General features: G+C 44.9%; 1 protein-coding gene across 1 annotated transcript in view; it reads left to right on the forward strand.

Moving 5' to 3' along the window:
* RMP24 (ribonuclease MRP subunit p24) overlaps positions 1-24337 on the forward strand; it is a 263095-nt gene that overhangs the window by 206394 nt on the left and 32364 nt on the right. Inside the window, exon 4 of the mRNA XM_086965529.1 lies at positions 10117-10298. Within this exon, the coding sequence (XP_086821655.1) occupies positions 10117-10298 (182 nt within the window). The remainder of the gene's footprint in view (positions 1-10116; positions 10299-24337) is intronic.

Consider the following 24337-nt stretch of genomic DNA (forward strand, 5'->3'; position numbering starts at 1 on the left):
CTACTTCCCTTAACATTCCCTCCCAAAAGATGACCCTGGTCCACATTGTAAACAACTTCATCCCGTCTATCCCTGAGGGCTCTCAGACAAATCAGTGTTTATCAACCAGAGCCAAACCCATCATGGTCAGAACGTAAAGACGCATAAACAATGAGAATCCAACTGTGAATAGAGGGTGTTCCCTACAATGGTGGGGAGCACACACTGTTTGTAAAATACCCCTCACACACCAAAAGGACCCTTGGTGTCATGCTTCATCATTGGGGTCTTCGCACCCCTCTAGGAGATGCGGCGTGCTGCGACCTACGACTACGCGGGAGCACTTACTTTGGTATCTATGTGTGGTGCATGTGAGGGTTTCAAAAATAATGTGCATGAGTGGTGGGGTTATTAAGTGAGTGATAATTAAAAAGGACCTGGCTCGTGGGGTAGACACAAAAAAGTTTTAACGGGCCCCCGGGCTGGTACTGTTAAAAAAGGTGAGATTGGAGGTGTTTATGCAGTACAATGTGCATTATCTCCTGTGTGCGTCAACATGTTTCGGAGTATGAACTCCTTCTGCAGGAAGGCGTGCACAAATCCCCTACCTTACTCACGTATTTCTACTCAAAAATCTGTTTATTACAGAAAAGTGAAGTGTAATGCAGGCTAAAATGTACCTACAACATGAATGTCGATGGTTTCTTCTAATGGCAAAACTTGTTTATTCCATCTGAAGTGCCTCATGAGCCTCTTAACGTAGGGGACTATCGTGCCGTGCTGCTACGATCAACAGGAGAGAATAGCTCCTTCTTGCCCCGTACGCGGCTCCGTACCCTCACATGCACCACACATAGATACCAAAGTAAGTGCTCCCGCGTAGTCGTACGTCGCAGCACACCGCATTCCGTAGAGGCGTGCGAAGACCCCAATGATGAAGCATGACACCAAGTGTCCTTTTGGTGTGTGAGGGGTATTTTACAAACACTGTGTGCTCCCCACCATTGTAGGGAACAGCCTCTATTCACAGTTGGATTCTCATTGTTTATGCGTATACGGATAGGGAGAACGAATCCATACGATAACTCTCTCTCTCTCCCCCTTTTGTTACTTTCAGAACGTAAAGACTCCATAAAAACCTTAGCTGACTCCATCTTGCTAAACACCTACCTTTTGCAGTCATTGTCCATTTTTAACCATAGTCCATTTTTTAACTGTACAGGAAATTCCTACTGATACCACAAGGTCTTTCGCCACAATAGGTTTTTTCCTCGCCAGTGACTCAAAACTTAAATGCGATAAGAGAATTCCTCCCCACTGCAGCCTCCAGTGGTTGTTATCTCCATTCTGCGGTTGCCAATCACCTTTGACTCTTCGAAGACCACTGTCCATCAGCAGTTGTCTCTACTCTCTTTACATATGCGCTTCATTTTGTGATGACTCCTCCCGCTTAACTTCCACAGCTTTCACCACAGATTCAATAAAAGTCATTTTCACTGAAAAGCCTTTGTTCAGTTCACTAATGGAGTGTGGGAGGTCCCTCTATCCTTGTGTCACATCTTGTGTTTTGAATAAGCCTCCCATGGAACTCCTTCCATCTATCATTGTACATTCATGCCCCTGCAGATAGTGTAATCTCTTGCGCAATCTGTCACTTGCAGCTATCACTAGTGTGTTCAACACAACCCCCTGTATTTGTTTCATGGTCCTGGGGGCTGTGTCAGGGAAAGGGTTTGGTAGTACTCTGGTCATCACTACCGCAGTGGTATCTGGTCACCGGGATCCAGGTGTCTTGACTACTTGTGAAGCCTCACACCCTCCTTATTCGCCATGTTTGCCATGTCTCCTATCATTCAGTCAAATCCCATGATGTAATACGCTCCTCCGCCCAGCAAACAGAATATTCCAATGCTCTAAAGGCTGATTCTTTCCGAAGCAGCTAGCACTGCACCTCTGACACTGTTGAATGATGCAGAGCTGGACCTCTGAATTGGAAGTCACCATCAAGAAACACTAACAAATCAAAGACATTATCAAATCAAATCAGGAGTATTTATTTAGAGCACATATCACCCGAAAGTATCATGGCGCTTGCGGAAGCTCAGCTCAGGAAGCTTGCGCAAGCTCAGGGGTTAGAGGACTATGTTGAAGATGCACAGGGGTGGAACCAGATGAATAAACTCCATTTGTTTTGCTTTCCAAAAGGAGATGAGATAGGTCGTCTGCAGTGCTTTTTGGAGGTATCACTATCCAATATTGATTCCTACAGGGAAATTCTCATCTTACTTTGTCAACACCAGGTACCAGCATAGAGAGCTCCTGCAGGAGTGCCACTTAGACCTCCCAATGCAAAACTAATTTACCACAAGGACTACAAGGAGAACCTAAGACCTGTGTGCGAGGTCTACACTGTGTCACTTTCGATTTCACATTCATCATGATTATACTAGCTTGGTCTATTAGCAGGGAAGCCATTTGAGGGGGTGAAGCAGAACCAAAGGGTTATGAATATCAAATATATGCTCTTATAACCAGTAATGCAAAAAGAACAATTGATGGACAGAATGCAAAACGATGCCATACATTCACTCCAGTACTGAGATCTGGGCCTAAATCCATTGTTTTTGTGCTCCCCATTTCATTCCAGTTTGAACCCAGCCATATGCAAATCAGTCTTGACCCTGTGCCCAATGGGAACAGTTCAGCCCGAACTGCCAGGCCAAGTCCTCCCTGGACTGGAAACAAGCAACCTAGGACCGGTTTCGGGGTTTCACCCCTCATCAGCCAGGATGGCTTGACTCCAGTGCCATGGAGAGCACTGGACCCACATCTGGGTATATCCGTCCCACTCTGGGTGACAAATGCAAAAAAAGAACTATTGGTGGACAGAATGCACAGCAATGTCATACATTCACCCCAGTACAGAGATCTGGGCCTAAATCCATCGTTTTTTTTTGCTCCCCATGCCATTCCGGTTTGTACCCAGCCATATACAATCAATGTTCTTTCCATCAATTGTGTGGCCCTCTGGGTGTCCCAAGGTTGCTGTCCACAGGAGTCGCCGGGATAGGCAGGAGCAGGTTCCCGGGTCGACATGCCAGTAGGGCTGTGGCCAAGTCAGTTTTTGTCGTCCTGTTGTTAGCAGCTGCGCGGCGGGTCCTCTTCCTCTTGATCTTCTTTCTTCTTTTCTTATCGGGATTTGAGGAAGCTTAGACCCCAGGACTGAATCTAGACTCCAGTCCTGGAACTACCAAAGTAATCGACAAAGTAATCAACTGTATTTATAGGTTGAAAACCCATTGAATTCAATGCTATAGTGTGTTTAGAATTGTGTTGCCTACTGCAACTCCTGTACCTACTGTGTTCACCAAGTTCATTGCCTCTTTGCAAAGTAATTACATGAGGGTACTCATATCGAGAAAAGTATATTTTTATGTCTGTTGGTGCTAAAATTAAAACAACTCTATTTTTTATATAAAAACAATTGGCTTGGAGTTCAGTCCTTGAGTGTGTGAAATCCTTTGCTGACTGAATGTGTACAACAAATGCTTTACACTGTCCTCTGGTACTGCCTTACTGCTCGACCAAGCTACCCTTTTGAGAGTAAGGTCAGTCCTGACTTTAACCTCTGTTATACCTCTGGGGTTTGTGGACTCTATACACACTGTACCTCATTCTGGTCCAGTACATATAGAGCCACTTTCTCACAGCGAGTTTAGAAGCGGAGGTGGGAAGTGCAGGAGCGTGACAGGTACAAATGCTGTCTTTTAATTGTACGAGCATGGTACGGATTTGTAAGTGATCCTTTTAGTTTATTATTTTTGGACTTAGTGAAAGTTTTGTTTAGAATTATTTTTGTATTGTCAATGGCCATTGTTCTCAGAGCCTGAAACACTGCATTATAAAATGTCTGCGTCAGCTTCATTGCCTATGGTAGTTGACCCAGTACAGTTGGATGCACTCAAGTAGTCTCATTGACATGAGTTGAAATGACAGAAAAATCGATGTACTTTGGTTAAACATGTTGATTGCAGTTGAGAATGTGACGACAGCAAGCTAGCATATAAATACTATGCATTGTACTGAGTCACTGACTTATTGGCTCAGAGGAATTGGGCAGTCGTGCTGCATCAACAGCAAATCAACACTCCCATGGCTACCTTCACATCAGTGAGTTGAAACCTGCTTGCTTTTTTTTTATTTGGCCTGCTCGCTCAATTATAGTAAATAATGTGGGAATGATAGAGGTAGGCTGCGATTAAGATGAGTTTTAAGGACAGTGGCTGGAAGATATCTGGAGAAGTTATATACTTGCAAAAAAAAGTAATGACCTCAGGTCAGGTATTGAAGTTATTTAAGATTTTGAAGGATGGTTGGTAGTCTTATTTTTAACCCCTTCGCTGCAGCGGCAATTCCGCCGCAGCGCTAGCGGGGGCGGGGGGGGGGCCGAGCAGCGTCACGAGCCGCGGTTGAGCTGTGCTCGTGACGGAGCGGTTCCGTCATGGCCCCGCCCGCTCAATATAACGAGCCGCGCAGGCGCGAAATCAGCGCCGCGCAGGCGCGACGCAGGGCCATGGCGGAACTGCTCCGTCATGAGCACAGCTCAGCCGATGCTCATGACGAAGCGGCTCCGTCATGAGCCTGGGAGGGGTTAAGTAGCTCTTTATTCATTTTTAAGGTATTGAAAACTCCACATACATCAATCATTCTTTATCATTGTTGCATCTATGGTCAGAATACATGGATACTTTTGCACTACACTCATTTCACGTGGGAGCTATTATATCACAAAATATATGCATCTCGAAACATTTTCATCATAACCCACATACGCCCATCCATTGATCCTCAAGTCCCTGCTGGTGCAACGCTGCTACTGTTTTCCCCACTTTTGTGCTGTTGTCCTATTATAAATATATATATTGGTTATATTACAGAGTACACCCCATATCCCCTATCACACTAGTTATCCATGGACCTGTTTCACCTTATTGGTATGTTTGGGGAAGATATACCTTTTCTCACCAACAGTGTGGTATTATTTTTTCCTGCATGTGCTTATTGTCAGTGTTTCATGATCACGGGGGCATCTCATTAGATTTGGCTATAGAGCCAGAAATAATGTGTCCCAGTGAGTGTTAGCAGATCTATTTCTCTTCTGCTGGTAGATATGTGACATGACTTTTATCTCCGCTGCCCTGCATTGAGGTAATTCACAAAGCCAATGTGCCTTAACAGGGGGCCAGCTGCTTTCCAATGCATGGATATCACTATTTTCCCTATTAGTAAGGCGAGGTCGATAAACCTGGATGTGTGTTTGGCTGACTTAGTTCTCAGGAACACTCCCAGCAGGCACACCTCCACCGTGTTAGGCAGTGCTCTACCTGTTAGCTCATTAAGCAGCTTAAGGATGTTAGACCAGTAGGGCATAATGCGTGGGCAAGTCCACACCATGTAGAACAAATCTTCCATCTTGGTTCTGCATCTGGGACATTCTGATGGACGCCCTGGATATATATTGGCTAGGTGCGCCGGGTAGAGGTATGTATGTACAGTGCAAATAGTTTAGTTGCATATATTTAAAGCATGGATTTCTATTCACCAATTTACACCTTACAGATATGGCATGGTCAAGTTTTTTTCCCATTTATTTTTCAAGGGTTCTAATGAGTGTAAATTAAATATTGGGGCTGGAGGGGGATGCATACATGTTATTGCCTTGCGCTGTATACCAGGTGTCAATAGTACTGTTAATGCTTCTGAGTGTGGCGGTTCTGTCGCTTGACGGCTGGTAGTCTTCAATTAATTTTCTAAGGTCCATCATCAATATTTTTCTTGAATTCATGTCACATGGTCACCACGAAATTATCAGCCTCTGGGAATTACATCAGTTGACTTATATGCATTAGAAAAGATGCAAGGATGTTTTGAGCACTTTATAGAATGCTATGAGATCAGAACCAATGGAATACTAAGTGGAAGTTCGGGGATGATTTCTGTACGGAATACCTTTGGTTCTCTTTGCTCGCAAACGTTTAAGAGAGGAGACATAGAGCAAGTGTGTATCAGGAGAGTAGCTTTACTCAACTCGACAAGATGCCAGCAAGGCCTGATTTTTAGGTCACAACATCAGACAGCCTTTAGCTGTCTGTTTGTGAAAGAATTCTTGTGGACTATATCAAAAACATACAGTGGGCTTAGAGTCTGTCCATTGCTTACCATTGGTTGCCTTTATTGTCACTCTAATTTTCTTACTTTTTATTGGGTGACTTGCCTTCTTCTTCTTGTGTTTGACATTCCCATGGGGCATCACCTCTTTACCATCCTTTTATTTATTTATTTATTTATTTTTGGTATTTGTAAAGCGCGACTTATACCCTCAGGCGTCTTGGCGCTGATAAAACCGGTTAATTATGATAATTAGCAAGAGGAAGGAGCAGTTATTGGTTAAAGAGCCACGTTTTTAGAAGCCTGCGGAATTGAAGGAGGGAGGGACTCTCCCTGATGTTTAGGGGTAGCGTGTTCCATAGCTTAGGGGCAGCCACCAGAAAGCGACGATCGCCCCAGGACACTTTTTTTGTACGAGGAACAACCAGTTGACTGAGGGTAGTTGAGCGTAGAACTCTGCTGGGTCTGTATCGTTGTAGCTGATCTTTCAGAAAGTGGGGACCTTGGTTGTTAAGCGCCTTGAATACGATACAAAGGGACTTGAAATGAATTCTGTTTCGGATGGTGAGCCAGTGGTACTCCTTTATACTTTTGGATATAGATTCGTATTTTGTTTTACCCGAGAGTAGGCGGGCTGCTGCACTCTGGATTGTCTGTAGTTTGGATACTACTCTGGATTGGGCATTGAGGAAAAGACCGTTACAATAATCCAGAGCGGAAAGGACAAGAGAAGTGATCAATGTTTTAATGGCTGATTCCGGAAGGAAAGGACGTATTTTCCTTATCATCTTCAATTTTAGGTGTGCTGCGGAGACTGTTTTATTGGCATGGTGCATGAAGTTAAGACCTTCATCGAAGATGATTCCGAGGTTCCTGACCTTGGCAGTGGGGGTGGGAGGGGTGCCAAAGGCTTCTGGCCACCAGCTTGAAGGCCAGGCTGGGTGAAGGGGTCCAAAAATGAGCACCTCGGTTTTCTCGGAGTTTAATTTAAGGCAGTTGGTGGTCATCCATTCTCCTATGTCTACAAGTCCTTTCTTAAATTTTTCTGCTACTAGATCTCCGTCCCCTTTGATAGCCAGAACAAGTTGGGTATCATCGGCGTAGGAGGTTAGGCTCATCCCGTGTGCTTTGATGGTTTTAGCAAGGTCCGACACGTAAATGTTGAAAAGTGTCGGACTTAGGGATGAGCCTTGAGGTACTCCACAAGGAGATGAGAGTTGGGCCGATTGAAAGGGTCCCAGGATAACAGCCTGCGTTCTTTTGGCTAGGAAGGAGGCAATTAGGTCTTTGGCAGTGTGGCAAATGCCAAATCCCTCGACACGGTCGACCAAGATGGTGTGGTCGACCGTGTCGAAGGCTGCTGATAGATCCAGCATTACCAGAATGGCTGTTCCCCCCTGGTCCCTAATCACCCTAATGTCATCGGCAGCCTTAATCAAGGCTGTCTCTGTCCCATGATATTTCCGGAATCCAAATTGCGTGTCATCCAGGAGATGGTATTTTTCAATGAATTCAGAGATCTGAATGTTCATGGCTTTTTCGATCACCTTTGTCACGAATGGGAGACTTGCAATGGGTCGGTAGTTTTTTAACTCATTTTTATCCAGGAAAGGTTTTTTTTAACAGGGGTTTAAGTAGGGTATTTTTTAGGGGGTCTGGGTAAGTGCCTAAGAGTAGAGTGGAATTGCAGACCTGAGTGAGTAGTGGTATAATAGAATCCTTTACCGGCAGGAGTACTGAGAGTGGGCAAGGGTCCAAAGCTGATCCTGATTTGATAGAGGACAGTATGGTTTTTATTTGGTCTGTTGTAACCGGTTGGAAGCTGGAAAACATGTTATCTGGAGGTGGAATGGGAGGGTTATCTGTCCTGGGAAGTGAATTTGCAGAGAAAGCTTGATAGATGTCATCAACTTTGGTAAAGAAAAAGGACGCTAAGGAGTCACATAAGAGTTGCGATGGAGGGGGAGTGAGATCCGGAGCATTGCCTGATAGAGATTTAGTGATTTGGTACAATTGTCTACTGGAGTTTTTGGCTTTTTGAATCTGGTCGGTATAATAATCTTTTTTAGCTTTGGTGATCATGGCTTTATAGAGTGTCAGAGATTCCTTGTAAATTTCTTTGCTAGCTGTGTCATAGGTTTTCCTCCATAATCTTTCTTTATTACGGTTGATTTGCTTTTGTGCCCTTAGTTTTTCGTTATACCAGGGGGCAGTAGGTTTGGATCTGTTTCTTGATAGTTCTTTAGTGGGGGCTGACTGATTCGTGGCTTGACTAAGCCAGATGTGAAATTGCTGTAGTGCTAAGTTGGGCTCTGTAGACAGCCTAGGACGGGTGTCATCTAGTATTAATCTTAAGTCGTCCTGGTTGATATTTTTCCAATCTTTGAAAGGCTGTTTAGGGGTGGGAGTGGGTTTGATATCGCAATTGGTATTGATAGATATAGTAGCGAAAATTGCATGATGGTCAGTCCAGGGCATGGGTAATATGTTAGTTATTTGTAGGCCTTCTAGATTGGAAAAAATAGGATCCAAAATGTGGCCGGCTAGGTGGGTGGGGGACGTAACCCGTTGTTTTAGCCCTAGTGATTCCAGATCAGAAGTAAGGGTGATCGTGTCAGTTTGTTGACATTGATCCAAATGAAAATTCAGATCTCCTTGGACCGTGAAAGCACTTTCCGTGACTACTGATTCCATCATAGTATTTATGCTGGTTAGAAATGCTGTTCATTTGACTGGCTAAATTATGACTTTTGCTTGCCCTTTACACAGCCCGACCATTGCTTCCCTACCCCTTTGTGTTCCTTAAAATGTTTTAATTATACTTTTTTAAAGATGTGTAGTCTTAATTTGCTCCAGTTAATCCATTCGTTTGATATTGATGGTTTAGATATTTATATACAAAAAGCTTGATATAGATGGAGTGATCTGGAAAACCTACATGTGCCATATGTTGGTGTTAAAGAATTGAAGGTACTGAATTGAAGTGGGTATTTGTTCACACAACAGTTTCTATTCGCCAAGGCGCAATTATCATGGCGAAGCAGTGTATTTGTCATTATTTGTACTATTTTAAAAAACTTATTGAAATATTTGCAATGCAAGAATTGCCCTCTAATTTGTAACATGTAAAAACGCACTTAGTACACGATTTTCTTTCAGTGGAAATAAAGAGTTAGAATTTTTCCCTCCACAAGGCTGCGACTAAACCATGCTCATTCACCAATTAAAAATTATTCTCGCCATAGTATGATGCATTTTCGTACTGGACAGTGATAAAACAAGTAGGTTAAGCAGTCTCTGCTTAAGCGGATAATTACAGAAAAACAAGCACAGTGAAATAGAGTATCACAACCAATTAGGGACAGTGCTCACAACTGTACACATCACAAGTTAAATTCTGTAAAACGGTTCTCTTCATGTTAGACAAGCTGTAACACCGTGTTATAATACAGTATGAAGTAAGACTTGCACATGCTAATGTAGAGCATGGAGATAGGGTGGGCAAATAATTATCCATGCTTCCGAGTTGTACCTGCCCCAAACCAAAAAAAATCTCTTTTTTTTCTTTCTTTTAAATCCTTAATTTGCTGCTCCTTAAACGTAAGTTAAGGTATTTGTAAGTGGCATGTGTTAGTTCAGTTTTGGGTTACTTATATAGTACAGATAAAAGTATTTATATATGTTTGTAAGATTACATGGTAGATCATTAAGTTAATTTTCCTATGCAAATGATAGTAACCATTGAAATTAACTTAATAAAAATATAAATACTGACTATATTAATACTTTAGCACTCGTGGATTAAAATGCCTGTATATTTAGTTTATTCTGAATAATTATTTGCATATTCGTTGTTTAATTTATTTTCTAATATGTTGGTTCTGGGTCATTGATTTAATCATTTTCTTTTCATTATACATTTTAAAGATATCTCAGTTTTCTTGCCTTCTTTTCTTTGAACCTTTACAGGTTATCACATGCAACATGTGCAAAAAAAGGAGGAAACACCCTGGTGAAACCAGAAGTTTCTTAGTGTCAACCAGTCCCAGTACTCCCAAGGCCAAACATGGCATGATGACACCACCAGAACTAAAGAAGACTCCGGCTTCTGGGAGGAAGTCAAACCTGTCTAGCCCAGCAATAACTCCCAGGTACCACATATTTGTTGAAGGGGTATTAGTTGGTGTTGATGTCTAGAGGTTCAAACACCTGTTATCAGTTGTCCACATTTCTCGACTGTTATACATATCATTTTTTAGGAGGTTATACATATCATTTTTTAGGAGTTGGAATAGTTAGGTATTGTAATAAAATATTACTTTACGTTAAAGAGACTTGAAAAATTCACAGAAAAAAACACAAACGTTAAAGTTCCGTTATAGTTGGGTAAAAATTTAAATTTAAACGTAACATTTTAAACAAAAGAAAACACAAAAATGTCACCAGTTACAGTTTTTAGGTCTCGACTATTCTATCCCGTTAGGGATTGAATAGGTGAGATTATAGTAAGCAGTCCGAAAAGTCTACCTAGCCTGCGGATCGTATACAGTTCATGTGAGGCAGGCGTGTGAGGCAGGCGCGTGCACATCAAACACCATCGGCCTTGGCATCACTTTAAAGGAAGCCGCTCGCACACCACCATTTGTCAGTCACCAAGCAGTCTCTTCTCTCTGTCTTATGATGTCTGCCCTGCCACCATTTACTTCGGACCCTCACCCCTCCTGACCCTCACTCACCCTCATACCCTCACCCCCCCTCACACCCTCACCCCCCCTCACAACCCTCACTCACCCTCACACCCCCACACACCCTCACCCTCACACCCCCTCACGCTCACACCCTCACCCACCCCTAACCCTCACACCCCCTAACCCTCACACCCCCTCATCCTCACCCTCACTCCCACACCCTCACACACCCACACCCTCACACACCCACACCCTCACACACCCTCACTCTCACACACCCTCCCACACCCTCTCACCCTTACACATCCTCTCACCCTCACACACCCTCTCACCCTCACACACCCTCTCACCCCCACCCCTTCACATCCCCTCGACCTCACATCCCCTCGACCTCACATCCCCTCGACCTCACATCCCCTCACCCTCACATCCCCTCACCCTCACATCCCCTCACCCTCACATCCCCTCACCCTCACATCCCCTCGCCCTCACATCATCTCGCCCTCACATCCCCTCACCCTCACACCCCCTCACCCTCACACACACCCTCACCCACCCTCTCACCCTCACCAACCCTCTCACCATCCCACCCTCACACACTCTCTCACCCTCACACACCCTCTCACCCTCACACACCCTCTCACCCACCCTCACCCTCACACACCCTCACCCTCATACCCCCTCACCCTCACACCCTCACCCCCACACACCCTCACCCTCACACACCCCCTCACCCTCACACCCCCCCTCACCCTCACACCCCCTCACTCTCACACCCCCTCACCCCCTCACCCTTCCCCTCACACACCCTCACCCTCACTCACCTTCACACACACCCTCACCCCCTCACCCTTACACACACCCTCACCCTGACCCTCACACCCCCACACCCTCACACCCCCACACCCTCACACACCCTCTCACCCTCACACACACCCTCACCCTCCCACACCCTCACACCCTTTCACCCTCACACCCCTTCACCCTCACACCCCCTCACACACACCCTCACATCCCCTCACCCTCACATCCCCTCACCCTCACATCCCCTCACCCTCTCACCCCCTCACCCTCAAACCCCCTCACCCTCACACCCTCACAAACCCAAACCCTCACCACCCCACACCCTCCCCCTTACACACCCTCACACCCCCTCACCCTCACACACCCTCACTCACTCTCACAACTCACCCTCACTCACCCTCACAACTCACCCTCACACACCCTCACACACCCTCATACCCTCACCCACCCTCACCCTCACGACCCCTCACCCTCACACCCCCTCACCCTCACACCCTCACACCCCCTCACCCTCACACACCTTCACCCTCACACCCCCTCACCCTCACACACCCTCACCCCTTCATCCTCACTCACCCTCACCAGCATAGCATAACAAAAAAAGCATAGGATAGCAAAACATGGCATAGCATAACAAAATGAAGCAGAGGATAGCAAAACAAAACATAGCATAGCAAAACAAAACATAGCATAGCAAAACAAAACCTTCACACACCCCCTCACCCTCACACCCCCTCACTCTCACACATTCTCACCCCCCCTCACCCTTCCCCTCACACACCCTCACCCACCCTCACACACACCCTCACCCCCCTCACCCGTACACACACCCTCACCTTGACCCTCACACCCCCACACCCTCACCCTCACACACCCTCTCACCCTCACACACACCCTCACCCTCCCACCCCCTCACCCTCACACCCCCTCACCCTCACACCCTTTCACCCTCACACCCCCTCACCCTCACCCTCACACACACACACCCTCCCTCACACCCCCTCACCCTCACACCCTCTCACCCTCACAAACCCAAACCCTCACCACCCCACACCCTCACACCCCCTCACACACCCTCACACCCCCTCACACCCCCTCACACCCCCTCACCCTCACACCCCCTCACCCTCACACCCCCTCACCCACCCTCACACACACCCCCTCACCCTCACACCCCCTCACCCTCACAAACCCAAACCCTCACCTCCCCACACCCTCCCCCTCACATACCCTCACACCCCCTCACCCTCACACCCCCCGACCCACACACCCCCTCACACACCTCACCCTCACACCCCCCCATACCACACACACCCTCACCCTCACATACCCTCACCCTCACACACCCTCACCCTCACACACCCTCACCCCCTCACCCTCATGACCCCTCACCCTCACGACCCCTCACCCTCACGACCCCTCACCCTCACACCTCCTCACCCTCACACCCCCTCACCCTCACACCCCCTCACCCTCACACCCCCTCACCCTCACACACCCTCACTCTCACACCCTCTCACTCTCACACCCTCTCACCCCCTCACCCTCACTCACCCTCACCAGCATAGCATAACAAAACATAGTATAGCATAACAAAACATAGCATAGCATAACAAAAAAAAGCATAGGATAGCAAAGCATAGCATAACAAAAAAAAGCAGAGGATAGCAAAACAAAACATAGCATAGCAAAACAAAACAAAGCATAGCATAGCATAACAAAACACAACAAAACATAGCATAACAAAAAAAACATAGCATAACATAACAATGCAAAACAACATAGCATAGTATAACAAAACGTAGCATAGCATAACAAAACACAACAAAACATAGCATAACAAAACACAACAAAACATAGCAGAACAAAACATAGCATAGCATAACAAAACATAGCAAAACACAACAAAACATAGCATAGCTTAGAAAATCACAACAAAACATAGCATAGTAAAACAAAACATATATTAGCATAGCAAAACATAGCATACCAAACACAACAAAACCTAGCATAGCATAGCATAACAAAACATAGCATAGCCAAACAAAGCATAGCATAATAAAACACAACAAAACAGCATAGCATAGCAAAACATAGCATAGCATAACAAAACATAGCATAGCATAACAATTCAAAGCATATGATAGCAAAACATAGCATAACAAAACCAAACATAGGATAGCAAAAAAAACATAGCATAGCATACAGCATCAATCTGCACCACCAAAGCATCACTCAGGGGCACCACAACATCACTATGCGCTACCACAGCATCACGGAATGCCACAGCATCACTCGTTCGCCATCACAACATCACTCAGCGCCACCACAGCATCAATCTGTGCAACCATTCAACAACACCTGGTTCAAATATGTTCTCTCAATGTTTCAAGCTTTATTACAAATGTAACAAAAATATGTTAATATTTCACTTCTGTTCTGGGATTTTCGTCACAATAAAATACACTGAACATAATCTTCACAAAAGTTATTTACAAAACTTTAAGCTATTGCCATTATAAATTACAATAACTTTTATTTAAGTATTAATTATTGAAAAAAAATTAAAAGCCATTGTTATTTGTAATATCAATACATGTAAGTCACGTGGAGAAGTGTGGCTCAATGGTTAGAGCGGCAGACCTTGATGCAGAGCGCTGGCCAGGGACCAGGGTTCGATTCCCGCCTCGGCGGGTTCGGGCTTAAATTCCTCTGACCGGATATTCTCGCCTCAGTGCCGAATCTAAGCATGGGCCCCACGCTGCAACTCTGGGCAATAGCTTGCTTAGTCTCCACAACGGCCCCCGATACACAAGGGATGCCTGGTTTCACCATGGGATGCCCAGGAGTGGACACCTCACAAGGAAAAGCCAGGAGGGGTTCCCTTGTGGTAGGAGTACAAGCGCCGGGATGCTTACGGGTTACTGTTCGCGCTATACAAATACAACACATTTACATTTACAAATACAACACATATTGCATTGCAAATGCTATAGGTGTCACATTTACGAAAGTTATAACTATTGGCTTTGTAAATGACAAAGCTATTAATTTCGCTATTTTCAAAAACAAAACATAAATAAAAAATGTGTCATTTACAATACCAATAGCTCAAACTTTCCTAATGCGAGACCTATTGCATTGCAAATGCTTGTTCAAGTTACTATAACTCATGCCCTTGAAATACTCTACTTATGACCTCACATATTACATCACTCGTGACATGCTCTATGGCATCATTGGTAACATCAATGATAACAACTGAAATTATATCATGAGGACAATAATGTGCATGGCACCACTCAAATGGATAGCATGTTGTTGTTTACAGTTAAATTGTATTTTATTGTACCATTTATATAGCCCTTACTACTCTCATGTGGGGCACTAAAGCACTTATTCACAGTAGCACATTACATTGTGTAGGGTGTTTGGAAGTGCATTGTTTTGTCTTTGAACCTATGTTGAAGTGTTTTCATGTCATGCGTGATGGCCATCGAGGTGCGGTTATCATGTTATGGGATGAAGTAATTGGTGGTGTGATGAATTATGAAGTGCCAGAGATAAACATACACTTTATAGTTTGTGATATGCTGGCAACTCTGATTAGCTCTGAAGGTCCTTTTATTGTGTTGATATTTTTTACTTTTATGCTCTCAGTCAGATTTTTCTATTCTAGCTGTAGTAGCCGGTTGTCTACTAAGAGGTCTTAGGGATCCAGGAGAGCTAACAGGTGTAGAGAAAGAATGAGGGGAGACAGATACCTGCCTGGATAGACTATGACACATTTAGTGCTCTTTTATAGGACTAGCACTATGTGATATCAAGTGAAGAGATTTGCCAAGATGCACAGCGTTATAAGCATGCTTTCTCCACCATTGGGTCTGTCATATATTCACATGCTTGAATCATTCTTTGTCGTCAGGCTGAAAATTTCTGCTAACTTTAAATAGCAGTAAACATTGTTAAAATGGCCAAAGGCCCTCAACAACAGTGTTTGTTTAGGAGCACATCCACCTCATTTTAAAGAACCCAAACTTCAGTCAGTGAGAGAAAATGCTGAACTCTCCTAGTGTCCATAAAGGCCGCTGTAGCTCGCATTTTATATGAGTATGAGGAGCACATGACAAAAGTGCGCCTCTGACCAGTGAGGAGAGAGTCTCATGTGAATATGTGTAAGATACCAATGCTGGAGGACTGGAGTTACTGGTAAGTAATTAATTTATTTATCAGCATTTGATCTTTCATATATTCTCATACTTAAATCAGAATAGCAAGTAGTACATAACATTAGAATAAAACGGGAAGCAGGCTCATCTTTGCTGAAAAAGATTGTGGAGATCTGCCTTTTCTTCTATTGAGTTGGCTGCTGTGTTCACAACTAGGCAATAGTGCTTGATGAATGTGTGCCTGTTCTTCCATATGGCTGCACAGTAGATTTCTTTCAAAAGTACTCCGAGATAGAGTGCAGCAGTCGTTGCTATGCTTCTGGTGGAGTGCCCCGTCACTCTGCCCTGGAGTGGATGCTTTGCTGTGTCATGGCAGAAGGTGAATGAAAGTTTGATGCTAATGTTTGTAGGTTGGTCCCAAGATGCGAATGACTGGATTTTAACTCCATTGGCAAACACCGGCCATGTGCTTCCGTCTGGGAGCAGAGTCTGGGTTGGGCATTGTTTACTTGGTTTCATTATATTTAATTGATTTTATTATGGCTTGTCTGTTGGTTCATCTGATCTTTTCTGGTTGGATACTGAACGTATACATGCCAGCATTATAGAACAGTAAGGTGGGAGAATTTGAAAAGAAATCTAGGGAATTTATTTTCCCCATTGACTTCTATTGAAGCAGAGGAAATTTCAGACAGGAGCCAGACAAAATAAAGCCATTTTTGTCTTAAAAGCCATTGTTGCCTGAATCATGTCTATTAGTATGTATCCAAAAGAAAAAGTGGCAAGTAAATTTGTACCTAGTAAACTCTGATACCAGCCTAACAGCTGTAGCTCCAACATTTAATCTGAAACATGATATTCTCGAGCCCCTGACGTAGAGCTACCATCGCTCTCCTTTAGTTTCCTGGTCCAGCTCAAGGTATCCAAGGGCAGATTTTGAGCCTTTTTAGGTCGAGCCTAGCGTTGCAGCGCATGCGCTGTTCGCTCTGCGAGACATGCTGTAGTAGGGTATGTTTTAGAAGTGGAGTGGAAGCCGCATCCATATTTTTCATTGGCTGGTGGCATTGTCTTTAGTAAACGCTGGCTTCCCATTTGCTATTAGGCTTGTTAGTCCCTCCCAAGAATCACCCTGTCTCCTGTTGTTACCTCCCATGAGGACTGGCTCTTTTACTAGTGCCCTAACTCTGGAGCTTTCACCTCGGGGTAAAATTGATAATAGTCTATCATTGAAGTCTCAGATCATAGGCCTAACTGGTACCTGTTTTGGTCTTCTTAAAATGCTATGCAAGTTTCTCCCTTTGCTCCCTCTGGTCCATAGGAAAACGACGGTTCAGGCCTTAATCTGCTCCAGGCTCGATTACTCAAATGTTTTATATTTGGGTCTTCCGGACTACCTATTGCAAAAACTACAAGTGGTCCTAAACTCGGCGGCAAGGGCCATTTTTGGCCTCCCCGCCATGCTAGAGCCTCGGATTTGTTATCCTCCCTTCACTGGCTTCCTGTCAGAAAGCGGATTGTTTTTAAGGCACTTACATTGGCACACAAGGCACTCCATGGTGTAGGTGCTAAGTACATCCAGAAACGTCTTACCTTTTACAAACCGACAAGATCCCTCAGATCAGAATCTCTTGGTCTGGCAACGGCCCCTACTATCAGGAGAGCTAGGGTAGGGGGGCGCTCCTTTAAACATCTTGCTCCCAAGCTGTGGAATGCCCTCCCCCTGGCACTCCGTTGTACTTCGAACCTGCTGGCCTTTAGAAAAGGTTTGAAAACTTGGCTCTATAGTCAATGATAGGTCTGTTTCCTTTTTATTTTTCCCTTCTGTTTCAGCTATGGGTCAGAAAGCGCCGGGACACTCCTCGGAGTAGCCGAGCGCTATATAAGACACCCATAACATTAACATTAACATTAACTTTAGCAATCCAGAGAACTACTTACTTTATTATTGTACACTGCACTTACAGGACAGTAATGGCGGCTGCTTCCTAAGACACTTTGCACTTGTATTTATCCAAGAAGCAACTTCAGCGCTACTGATGGCTGCTTGCATTTCTCCGAGATACTGTTTATTTATTTTTAATAAAGAGAACTGGGCAGGAGATAATAATTACTGCCTACATCAAGGCTCGAACCCTGTTCTCCTGCTCCAAAGTCAGCAGCCTTGGATAGCAAGCCAGCTCCTCAGTTAAAGGAATTGTTTTGTTTTTTAGGGGGTTTATCATGGTTTCCCTTACCGAGTCACAGGGGCAGATACTCGCTTTGGGCACTGGGTCTCCGCTCGCCAATGTTTGTGCTCAATGTGCAATACACATTAATAATTAAATAATCACATTGCACACTGTGTATTGATGATGATGATAATGATTATTTAATTATCAGTGAGGATGGCAACTAAAGCATGAAAAAACGTAGAAGATCCAACTTTGTATTACAAGTGCCTGTCCTTTCTGTCAGCTTCATACTCTGACTCTTGCGTTATGCGAGGTCAGGCAGCCAGGCAGGCACTTTCACGGGCACATGGTGCGCATGTGCCAGTCATTGTCGAGACCAAAGGGCTTCATTCATTTTAGCCGTGGACTTGCTTTATCTGGGCACTTTGGGCTTCACCCCCAAATGACGCACTGGAATGTCCATTTTGAAGCAGCCCGGGGCAGCATGATTTTCAGCTCTGTAACTGCCTGGAGCTGCATGCTAATTTCCACTGCTTTATATCCCTCACTTTCGCATGTTGTCACAGGGTGGGGGTGTGTTCCGTAAGAATCACAGACCAGACTTCATCCCACCATATGACGTTTTGGGAAAGGGGTACATAGAAGCAGCATGTTGTAATGTAAAAGGAGGTGATCAGGTTTGGCTAATCGGCTCTTGTTAGATCCCACCGACAGCGCCAGAATCAACTCCCTCCGGCAGATCCAGCTGACCTCTTCTACGCAGAATTCTTGCAGTCCCTGCTCCTCGGTCTGTGACAGCAGGCTGTATATGCTGTGTCATTACACACACAAATCCCACTGTGCTTGAGTGGTATTCCCATTTTTAGGTCTCGCCTGCCAATGCGCATGCGCATTGAGCTTGCGAGACTATGGGGGCTTAAACAGACTTTAACCAACTTGCGATTCCATGGCGATTCCTTGCAGTGCCCGTCAAATTGAAGCTCAATGCGCAAGCGCATTGACATTAAAAGCGAGTGCACATGAAGGCGACAAGGCTCCCTCCCACGGCAATCCCCAACCCCATCCGCCAGCACCTCCCCTCTCTCTCGCACATGAAAGCTACAAGTCTCCCTCCCACGGCAATACCCACCCCCAGCCGCCAGCACCTCCCCTCTCTCTCCCGCACACAGACAGGCTCGCATTCCTCCACAGCCAGGCTGCCATTTCTCATCCCCCTCCCCAGCCACCAGCTCCTCCCCTCTCTCTCCCTGCAGTTTCACGGACGTGTCTCGTCTTAAACCCTTAAACATGCACAACTCACACACTGAAACACACTATTTTTTAAACAAAATTCGGCAGCCTTCGACATCTGTTCCCCAGCCCCCAGCCGCCAGAACCTCCCCTCTCTCTCCCCGGACACAGCCAGGCTTGCAATTCTCCTCCCCCTCCCCAGACGCCAGCACCTCCCCTCTCTCTCCCCGCACACAGCCAGGCTCGCATTTCTCCTCCCCCTCCCCATCCGCCAGCACCTCCCCTCTCTCTCCCTGCAGTATCACGGCAGTGTCTCGTCTTAAACACGCATTTCACAGCTTGGCATTGAATACTAAAACATGTTGGAAGCATCATGTTCTTAAAAGAATTTTTATTAACTAACACATTAATTTGCCTTGTACCGAAAACAAAAAATACACTATCTACATGTGTGGTAGGGAACGGCAGCGTTCAAATGCTGGTTGCAAGTTGCAGCCCATTCCTTTCTGCTGATACTTCGTTTGTATCGAGTGCCGAGGCTGCATACTTAAGACCAGGGCTTCAAACTGAGCCTGCAAAGGGAAGCCGCATTGAAAGCCCCCTCAGCCACCCACCCCATCAAGCCACACGAAACAGATAGAGGGCTGCCATTGTATTTTGATTTTGTTGGGCTCACCAGCATTTGAACGCTGGCTATTGGCATTGTAATTTATTGTTAATTATCTAAACTGATAAATGAAAGGCATTGTCATTTACAATGACAATAGCTTAAACTCTTTCCAATACAAGACCTATTGTCCCCATCCGCCAGCACCTCCCCTCTCTCTCCCTGCAGTATCACAGCTTTCTGTCGTCTTAAACCCTTAAACATTGTCTCGTCTTAAACCCTTAAACCTGCACAAATCATTTTTTGACCACTGAAACAGACTATTTTTAAAACAAAATTCACCAGCCTTCGACATCTGTTCCCCAGCCCCCAAACGCCAGCACCTCCCCTCAATCTCCCCGGACACAGCCAGGCTCGCAATTCTACTCCCCCTCCCCAGACGCCAGCACCTCCCCTCTCTCTCCCTGCACACAGCCAGGCTCGCATAACACAACAAACAAAAGACTTGAAACTGAAATGACTTTACAGACTAATTACAAATGAAATCGCCGTATACATTTTGCTTTTTACACACAAATCAATCACCATCTCTCTCAGTCAACATCATATATTGGATACATTATTTACAATCGTAATCATACAGCCTCTGTCCCATTCTGCAGCATACATCAGCTCATACCATTTTGCCACACCTGTGTCTACATTTCGGTCTTTACACACAAATCATCCAGCATCTCTCTCATTCAACATCATACATTGGATACATTATTTTAAATACTATTCATCCAGCCTCTGTCCCATTCAGCAGCATACATCAGCTCATACCACTTCGCCTCACCACTTCGCCACACCACAAACAGAAAAATGAGAGCAAGTTCGAGGCACAGGAGGGATGGCTAGCTTTACTTTCAAAATACTTGTGTCAAAACGAAATAAAAGACCTACTATTCCCCCCCCCCCCCTCCCTCTACAGCGTGCTACGGAAATTTTTGCGATTGTATCTATAGGCTTGCACCTAAAAAACATTTCCTATGTTGACATCATTGGGATAACGTTATTATAACCTTTACAATGCTTGGGAACAATAAATACATGCGAACATTTACAGTATGTCTGTTGGGTGAGAAGGGGGATTGATTTTTACGAACGAATCAAACACAGAGCCTCTCTCCCATCCACTTGACTAAACACTCCACCCAACCCCCCCAAACACCCAACAATACGTCTGTACCGCTCGGACCACTCTTCAATTCCATTTACATAAACACACATGCCACAGACTCCAAGGCTTTCGTAAACAAAACTACAGGATGCTAGAGTACTTTAAGCGCCGTCGTCAAGATTCTAATCAGTTGTCAAGTTGCTTTTGGGATATGCTCATTTGAACAGCAGGATGCGAGCCGGTTGTTAGCCCGAGAACCACAACAAAACAAAAAAAAAAGCCACATCCCACTGAAAGAAAATACTAACACTGGAAACGTGATGGTTTTTTTAACAAAACTCCTATAGTTCACATTTTTCACACAGACTTTAAGCTGACAAGTTACTAATTACCTTCTCTTAGATTACATACAGCCTCAATCCCATTTACCCACATACATTTGATACTTTCAGACTCTAAGGTCTATGCTTACATTACAAAACTTGGAAACACCGCAAACACAAAAAAAAAAAAATATTACAGTCAGAGGAGGGGGTGCTGCCTTTCATTAAACATACTTGTCTACAAATAGAATTCAATACACACTCACTCACATTCACCTCCATACATCAGCTCAGAACTCGGGACAAAATACTTATCCACAAACAGCCACTGCAATACAGCCTTGATCACATTCAGCTGCATACATCACACACCCTCACCCTCACAGACCCTCACCCACAGTCACACACTCAACCTTCAAACTCGCACACCCTCAATCACCTTCACACACTCACAACACTCACCCTCAAACTCTCACCTTCACTCACCCACACCTATCACACACTCTTACATCCCATTACCCTCAACACCTCATCTTCACACACCCTCATCTCATCACCCTCACACCCACACTCATACTCACACCGTCACCCTCACTCACCCTCACACACCATCACACGCCCTCACACCCCCTGAACCTCACATCCAATCACCCTCACACCGTCAAAGTCCACCCTCACAACCCTCACTCATACTCACACCGTCACCCTCACTCACCCTCACACACCATCACACACCCTCACACCCCCTGACCCTCACATCCACTCACCCTCACACTCACACCGTCCAAGTCCACTCTCAAAATCCACCCTACAACACCACCCTACAACTCCACCCTCCAAAATAACTGCGCATCCATGGTAATGCAAGCAAAGGTTTTGCAGTGCGGCTTGATGTGTACATTACAAAATAAATGACAACATTTCACATGTATAATATTAAAACAATTACTGATGTCTTTGATTTTGGATTCAGCGCGAACAACAGCATCAATAAACATTACATAGGTCTCTTAGCTTCAGAAACAACGCTTCACAACATTAATACATTTGAAGTGTACAATATTCACGGTGAAAATATAAACACTTATAGCCATCATCACAACAGCTCTCACTCACACCCACACACACCCTCACCCTCAGCCTCACACACCATCACTCATCCTCAAACTCCCTCACAACCTCACACACCATCACTCAACAACACAACCTCACCCTCACACACCCTCACTCACCCTCCCCCACTCACCCTCACACACCATCACTCTACATCACCCCCTCACCCTCACACCCCCTCACACACCCTCACCCACCCTACCCCCCGGTCACACACTCAACCTTAAAACTCGCACACCCTCACTCACCTTCACACACTCACACCCTCACAACACTCGCCCTCACTCACCCACACCTAGCATCACACACACACTCACACCCCATTACCCTCACCCCCTCATCTTCAGACAATCTCACCCCCTTACCCTCACAACCCTCACACCCTCACTCATACTCACACAGTCACCCTCACTCGCCCTTACACACCATCACACACCCTCACACCCCCTGACCCTCACATCCACTCACCCTCACACTCACACCGTCCAACTCCACCCTCCAACTCCACCCTACAACTCCACCTTACAACTACTAATCCACCCTCCAACTACTAATGCACCCTCCAACTACTAATCCACCCTCCAACTCCAAAAGTAAATAGCATTAGGCAACATTTAATTCAATAACAAAACATCTGATTACACACTTGTAGGTATTCAAAAATGAAAACTTAATGCATCGCAAGGACAGTGCACAAATTAATACATTACAACGCAGAAAAGGATTGTTAAATATAACATTTTTTACAGAACAAAAAAAATCCAAAGAAAAAAGGGAAACATCTGAATACACAGCGAGTAATACACCAATTTAAAAGGGGACAACGACATTTAAAGAACACAAATTCACAACATAAAGCAGACACTAAAGTAAGGGGAAACTATTAAACAATGGTAGAAAGAATCCACAAAACAAAGAGAGTGCGTAATCACAAGAGCACGAGACCTCACATCCTAATTGCAATTCAGCCATAAGTACAAGAAAGTATTCCACTCAAACTACACAACAAAAACAATACAATTTTTAAAGGTGGCTTCATACTTATACTTTGCCACAATTAATGCACATCTGTAGTCGGAAATTTATAAGGAGGTAAACATTGTCTCGAATAAGCAAACACAGCCAAAATCAATGCACATCTATGTTAATGCAAGCCAAGCTTTTGCAGTGCAAATTGATGTGTACCTTACAAAAAAATGATAACTTTTTACATGCATTATATAAAAAACGTTACTGATGTGTTTGTTTTTTGATTCAGCGTTAACAATAGCATCAATCAACATTACATAGGGCAGGATTAGCTTCTCAAAAAACGCTTCACAACATTAATACATTTGAAGTGTACAATATTCACGGAGAAACAATGATCACTTATAGGCATCATCACAACGACTCACACCCTCACCCACCCTCACCCTCAGCCTCACACACCCTCACTCATCCTCACCCTACATCACACCCTCACACTCTCACAACCTCACACCCTCAATCACACTCATACCCTCACACACCATCACTCACCAACACACGCTCAGCCTCACTCACAACATAAAACGCCCAGACACTCACATCCACTCACACTCACACCGTCCAAGTCCACCCTCCAACTACACCCTAAAACACATAAATAGCGTTAGGCCACATTTACCCTCACCCCCTCATCCTCACACACACACTCACAACACTCACACCCTCACTCATACTAAAACAGTCACGCTCAATAACTCTCACACACTGTCACACACCCTCAAACACTCACATCCACTCACCCTCACACTCACACCGTCCAAGTCCACCCTCCAACTACACCCTATAACTACTATACCACCCTACAACTCTACCCTCCAACTACAACTCCACCCTCAAACTCCACACATAAATAACGTTAGGCAACATTTATTTTAATACGTACTAATCAGATTA

Source organism: Lissotriton vulgaris, chromosome 4_1 (assembly GCF_964263255.1).
Source record: "Lissotriton vulgaris chromosome 4_1, aLisVul1.2, whole genome shotgun sequence".
NCBI lineage: Eukaryota > Metazoa > Chordata > Amphibia > Caudata > Salamandridae > Lissotriton > Lissotriton vulgaris.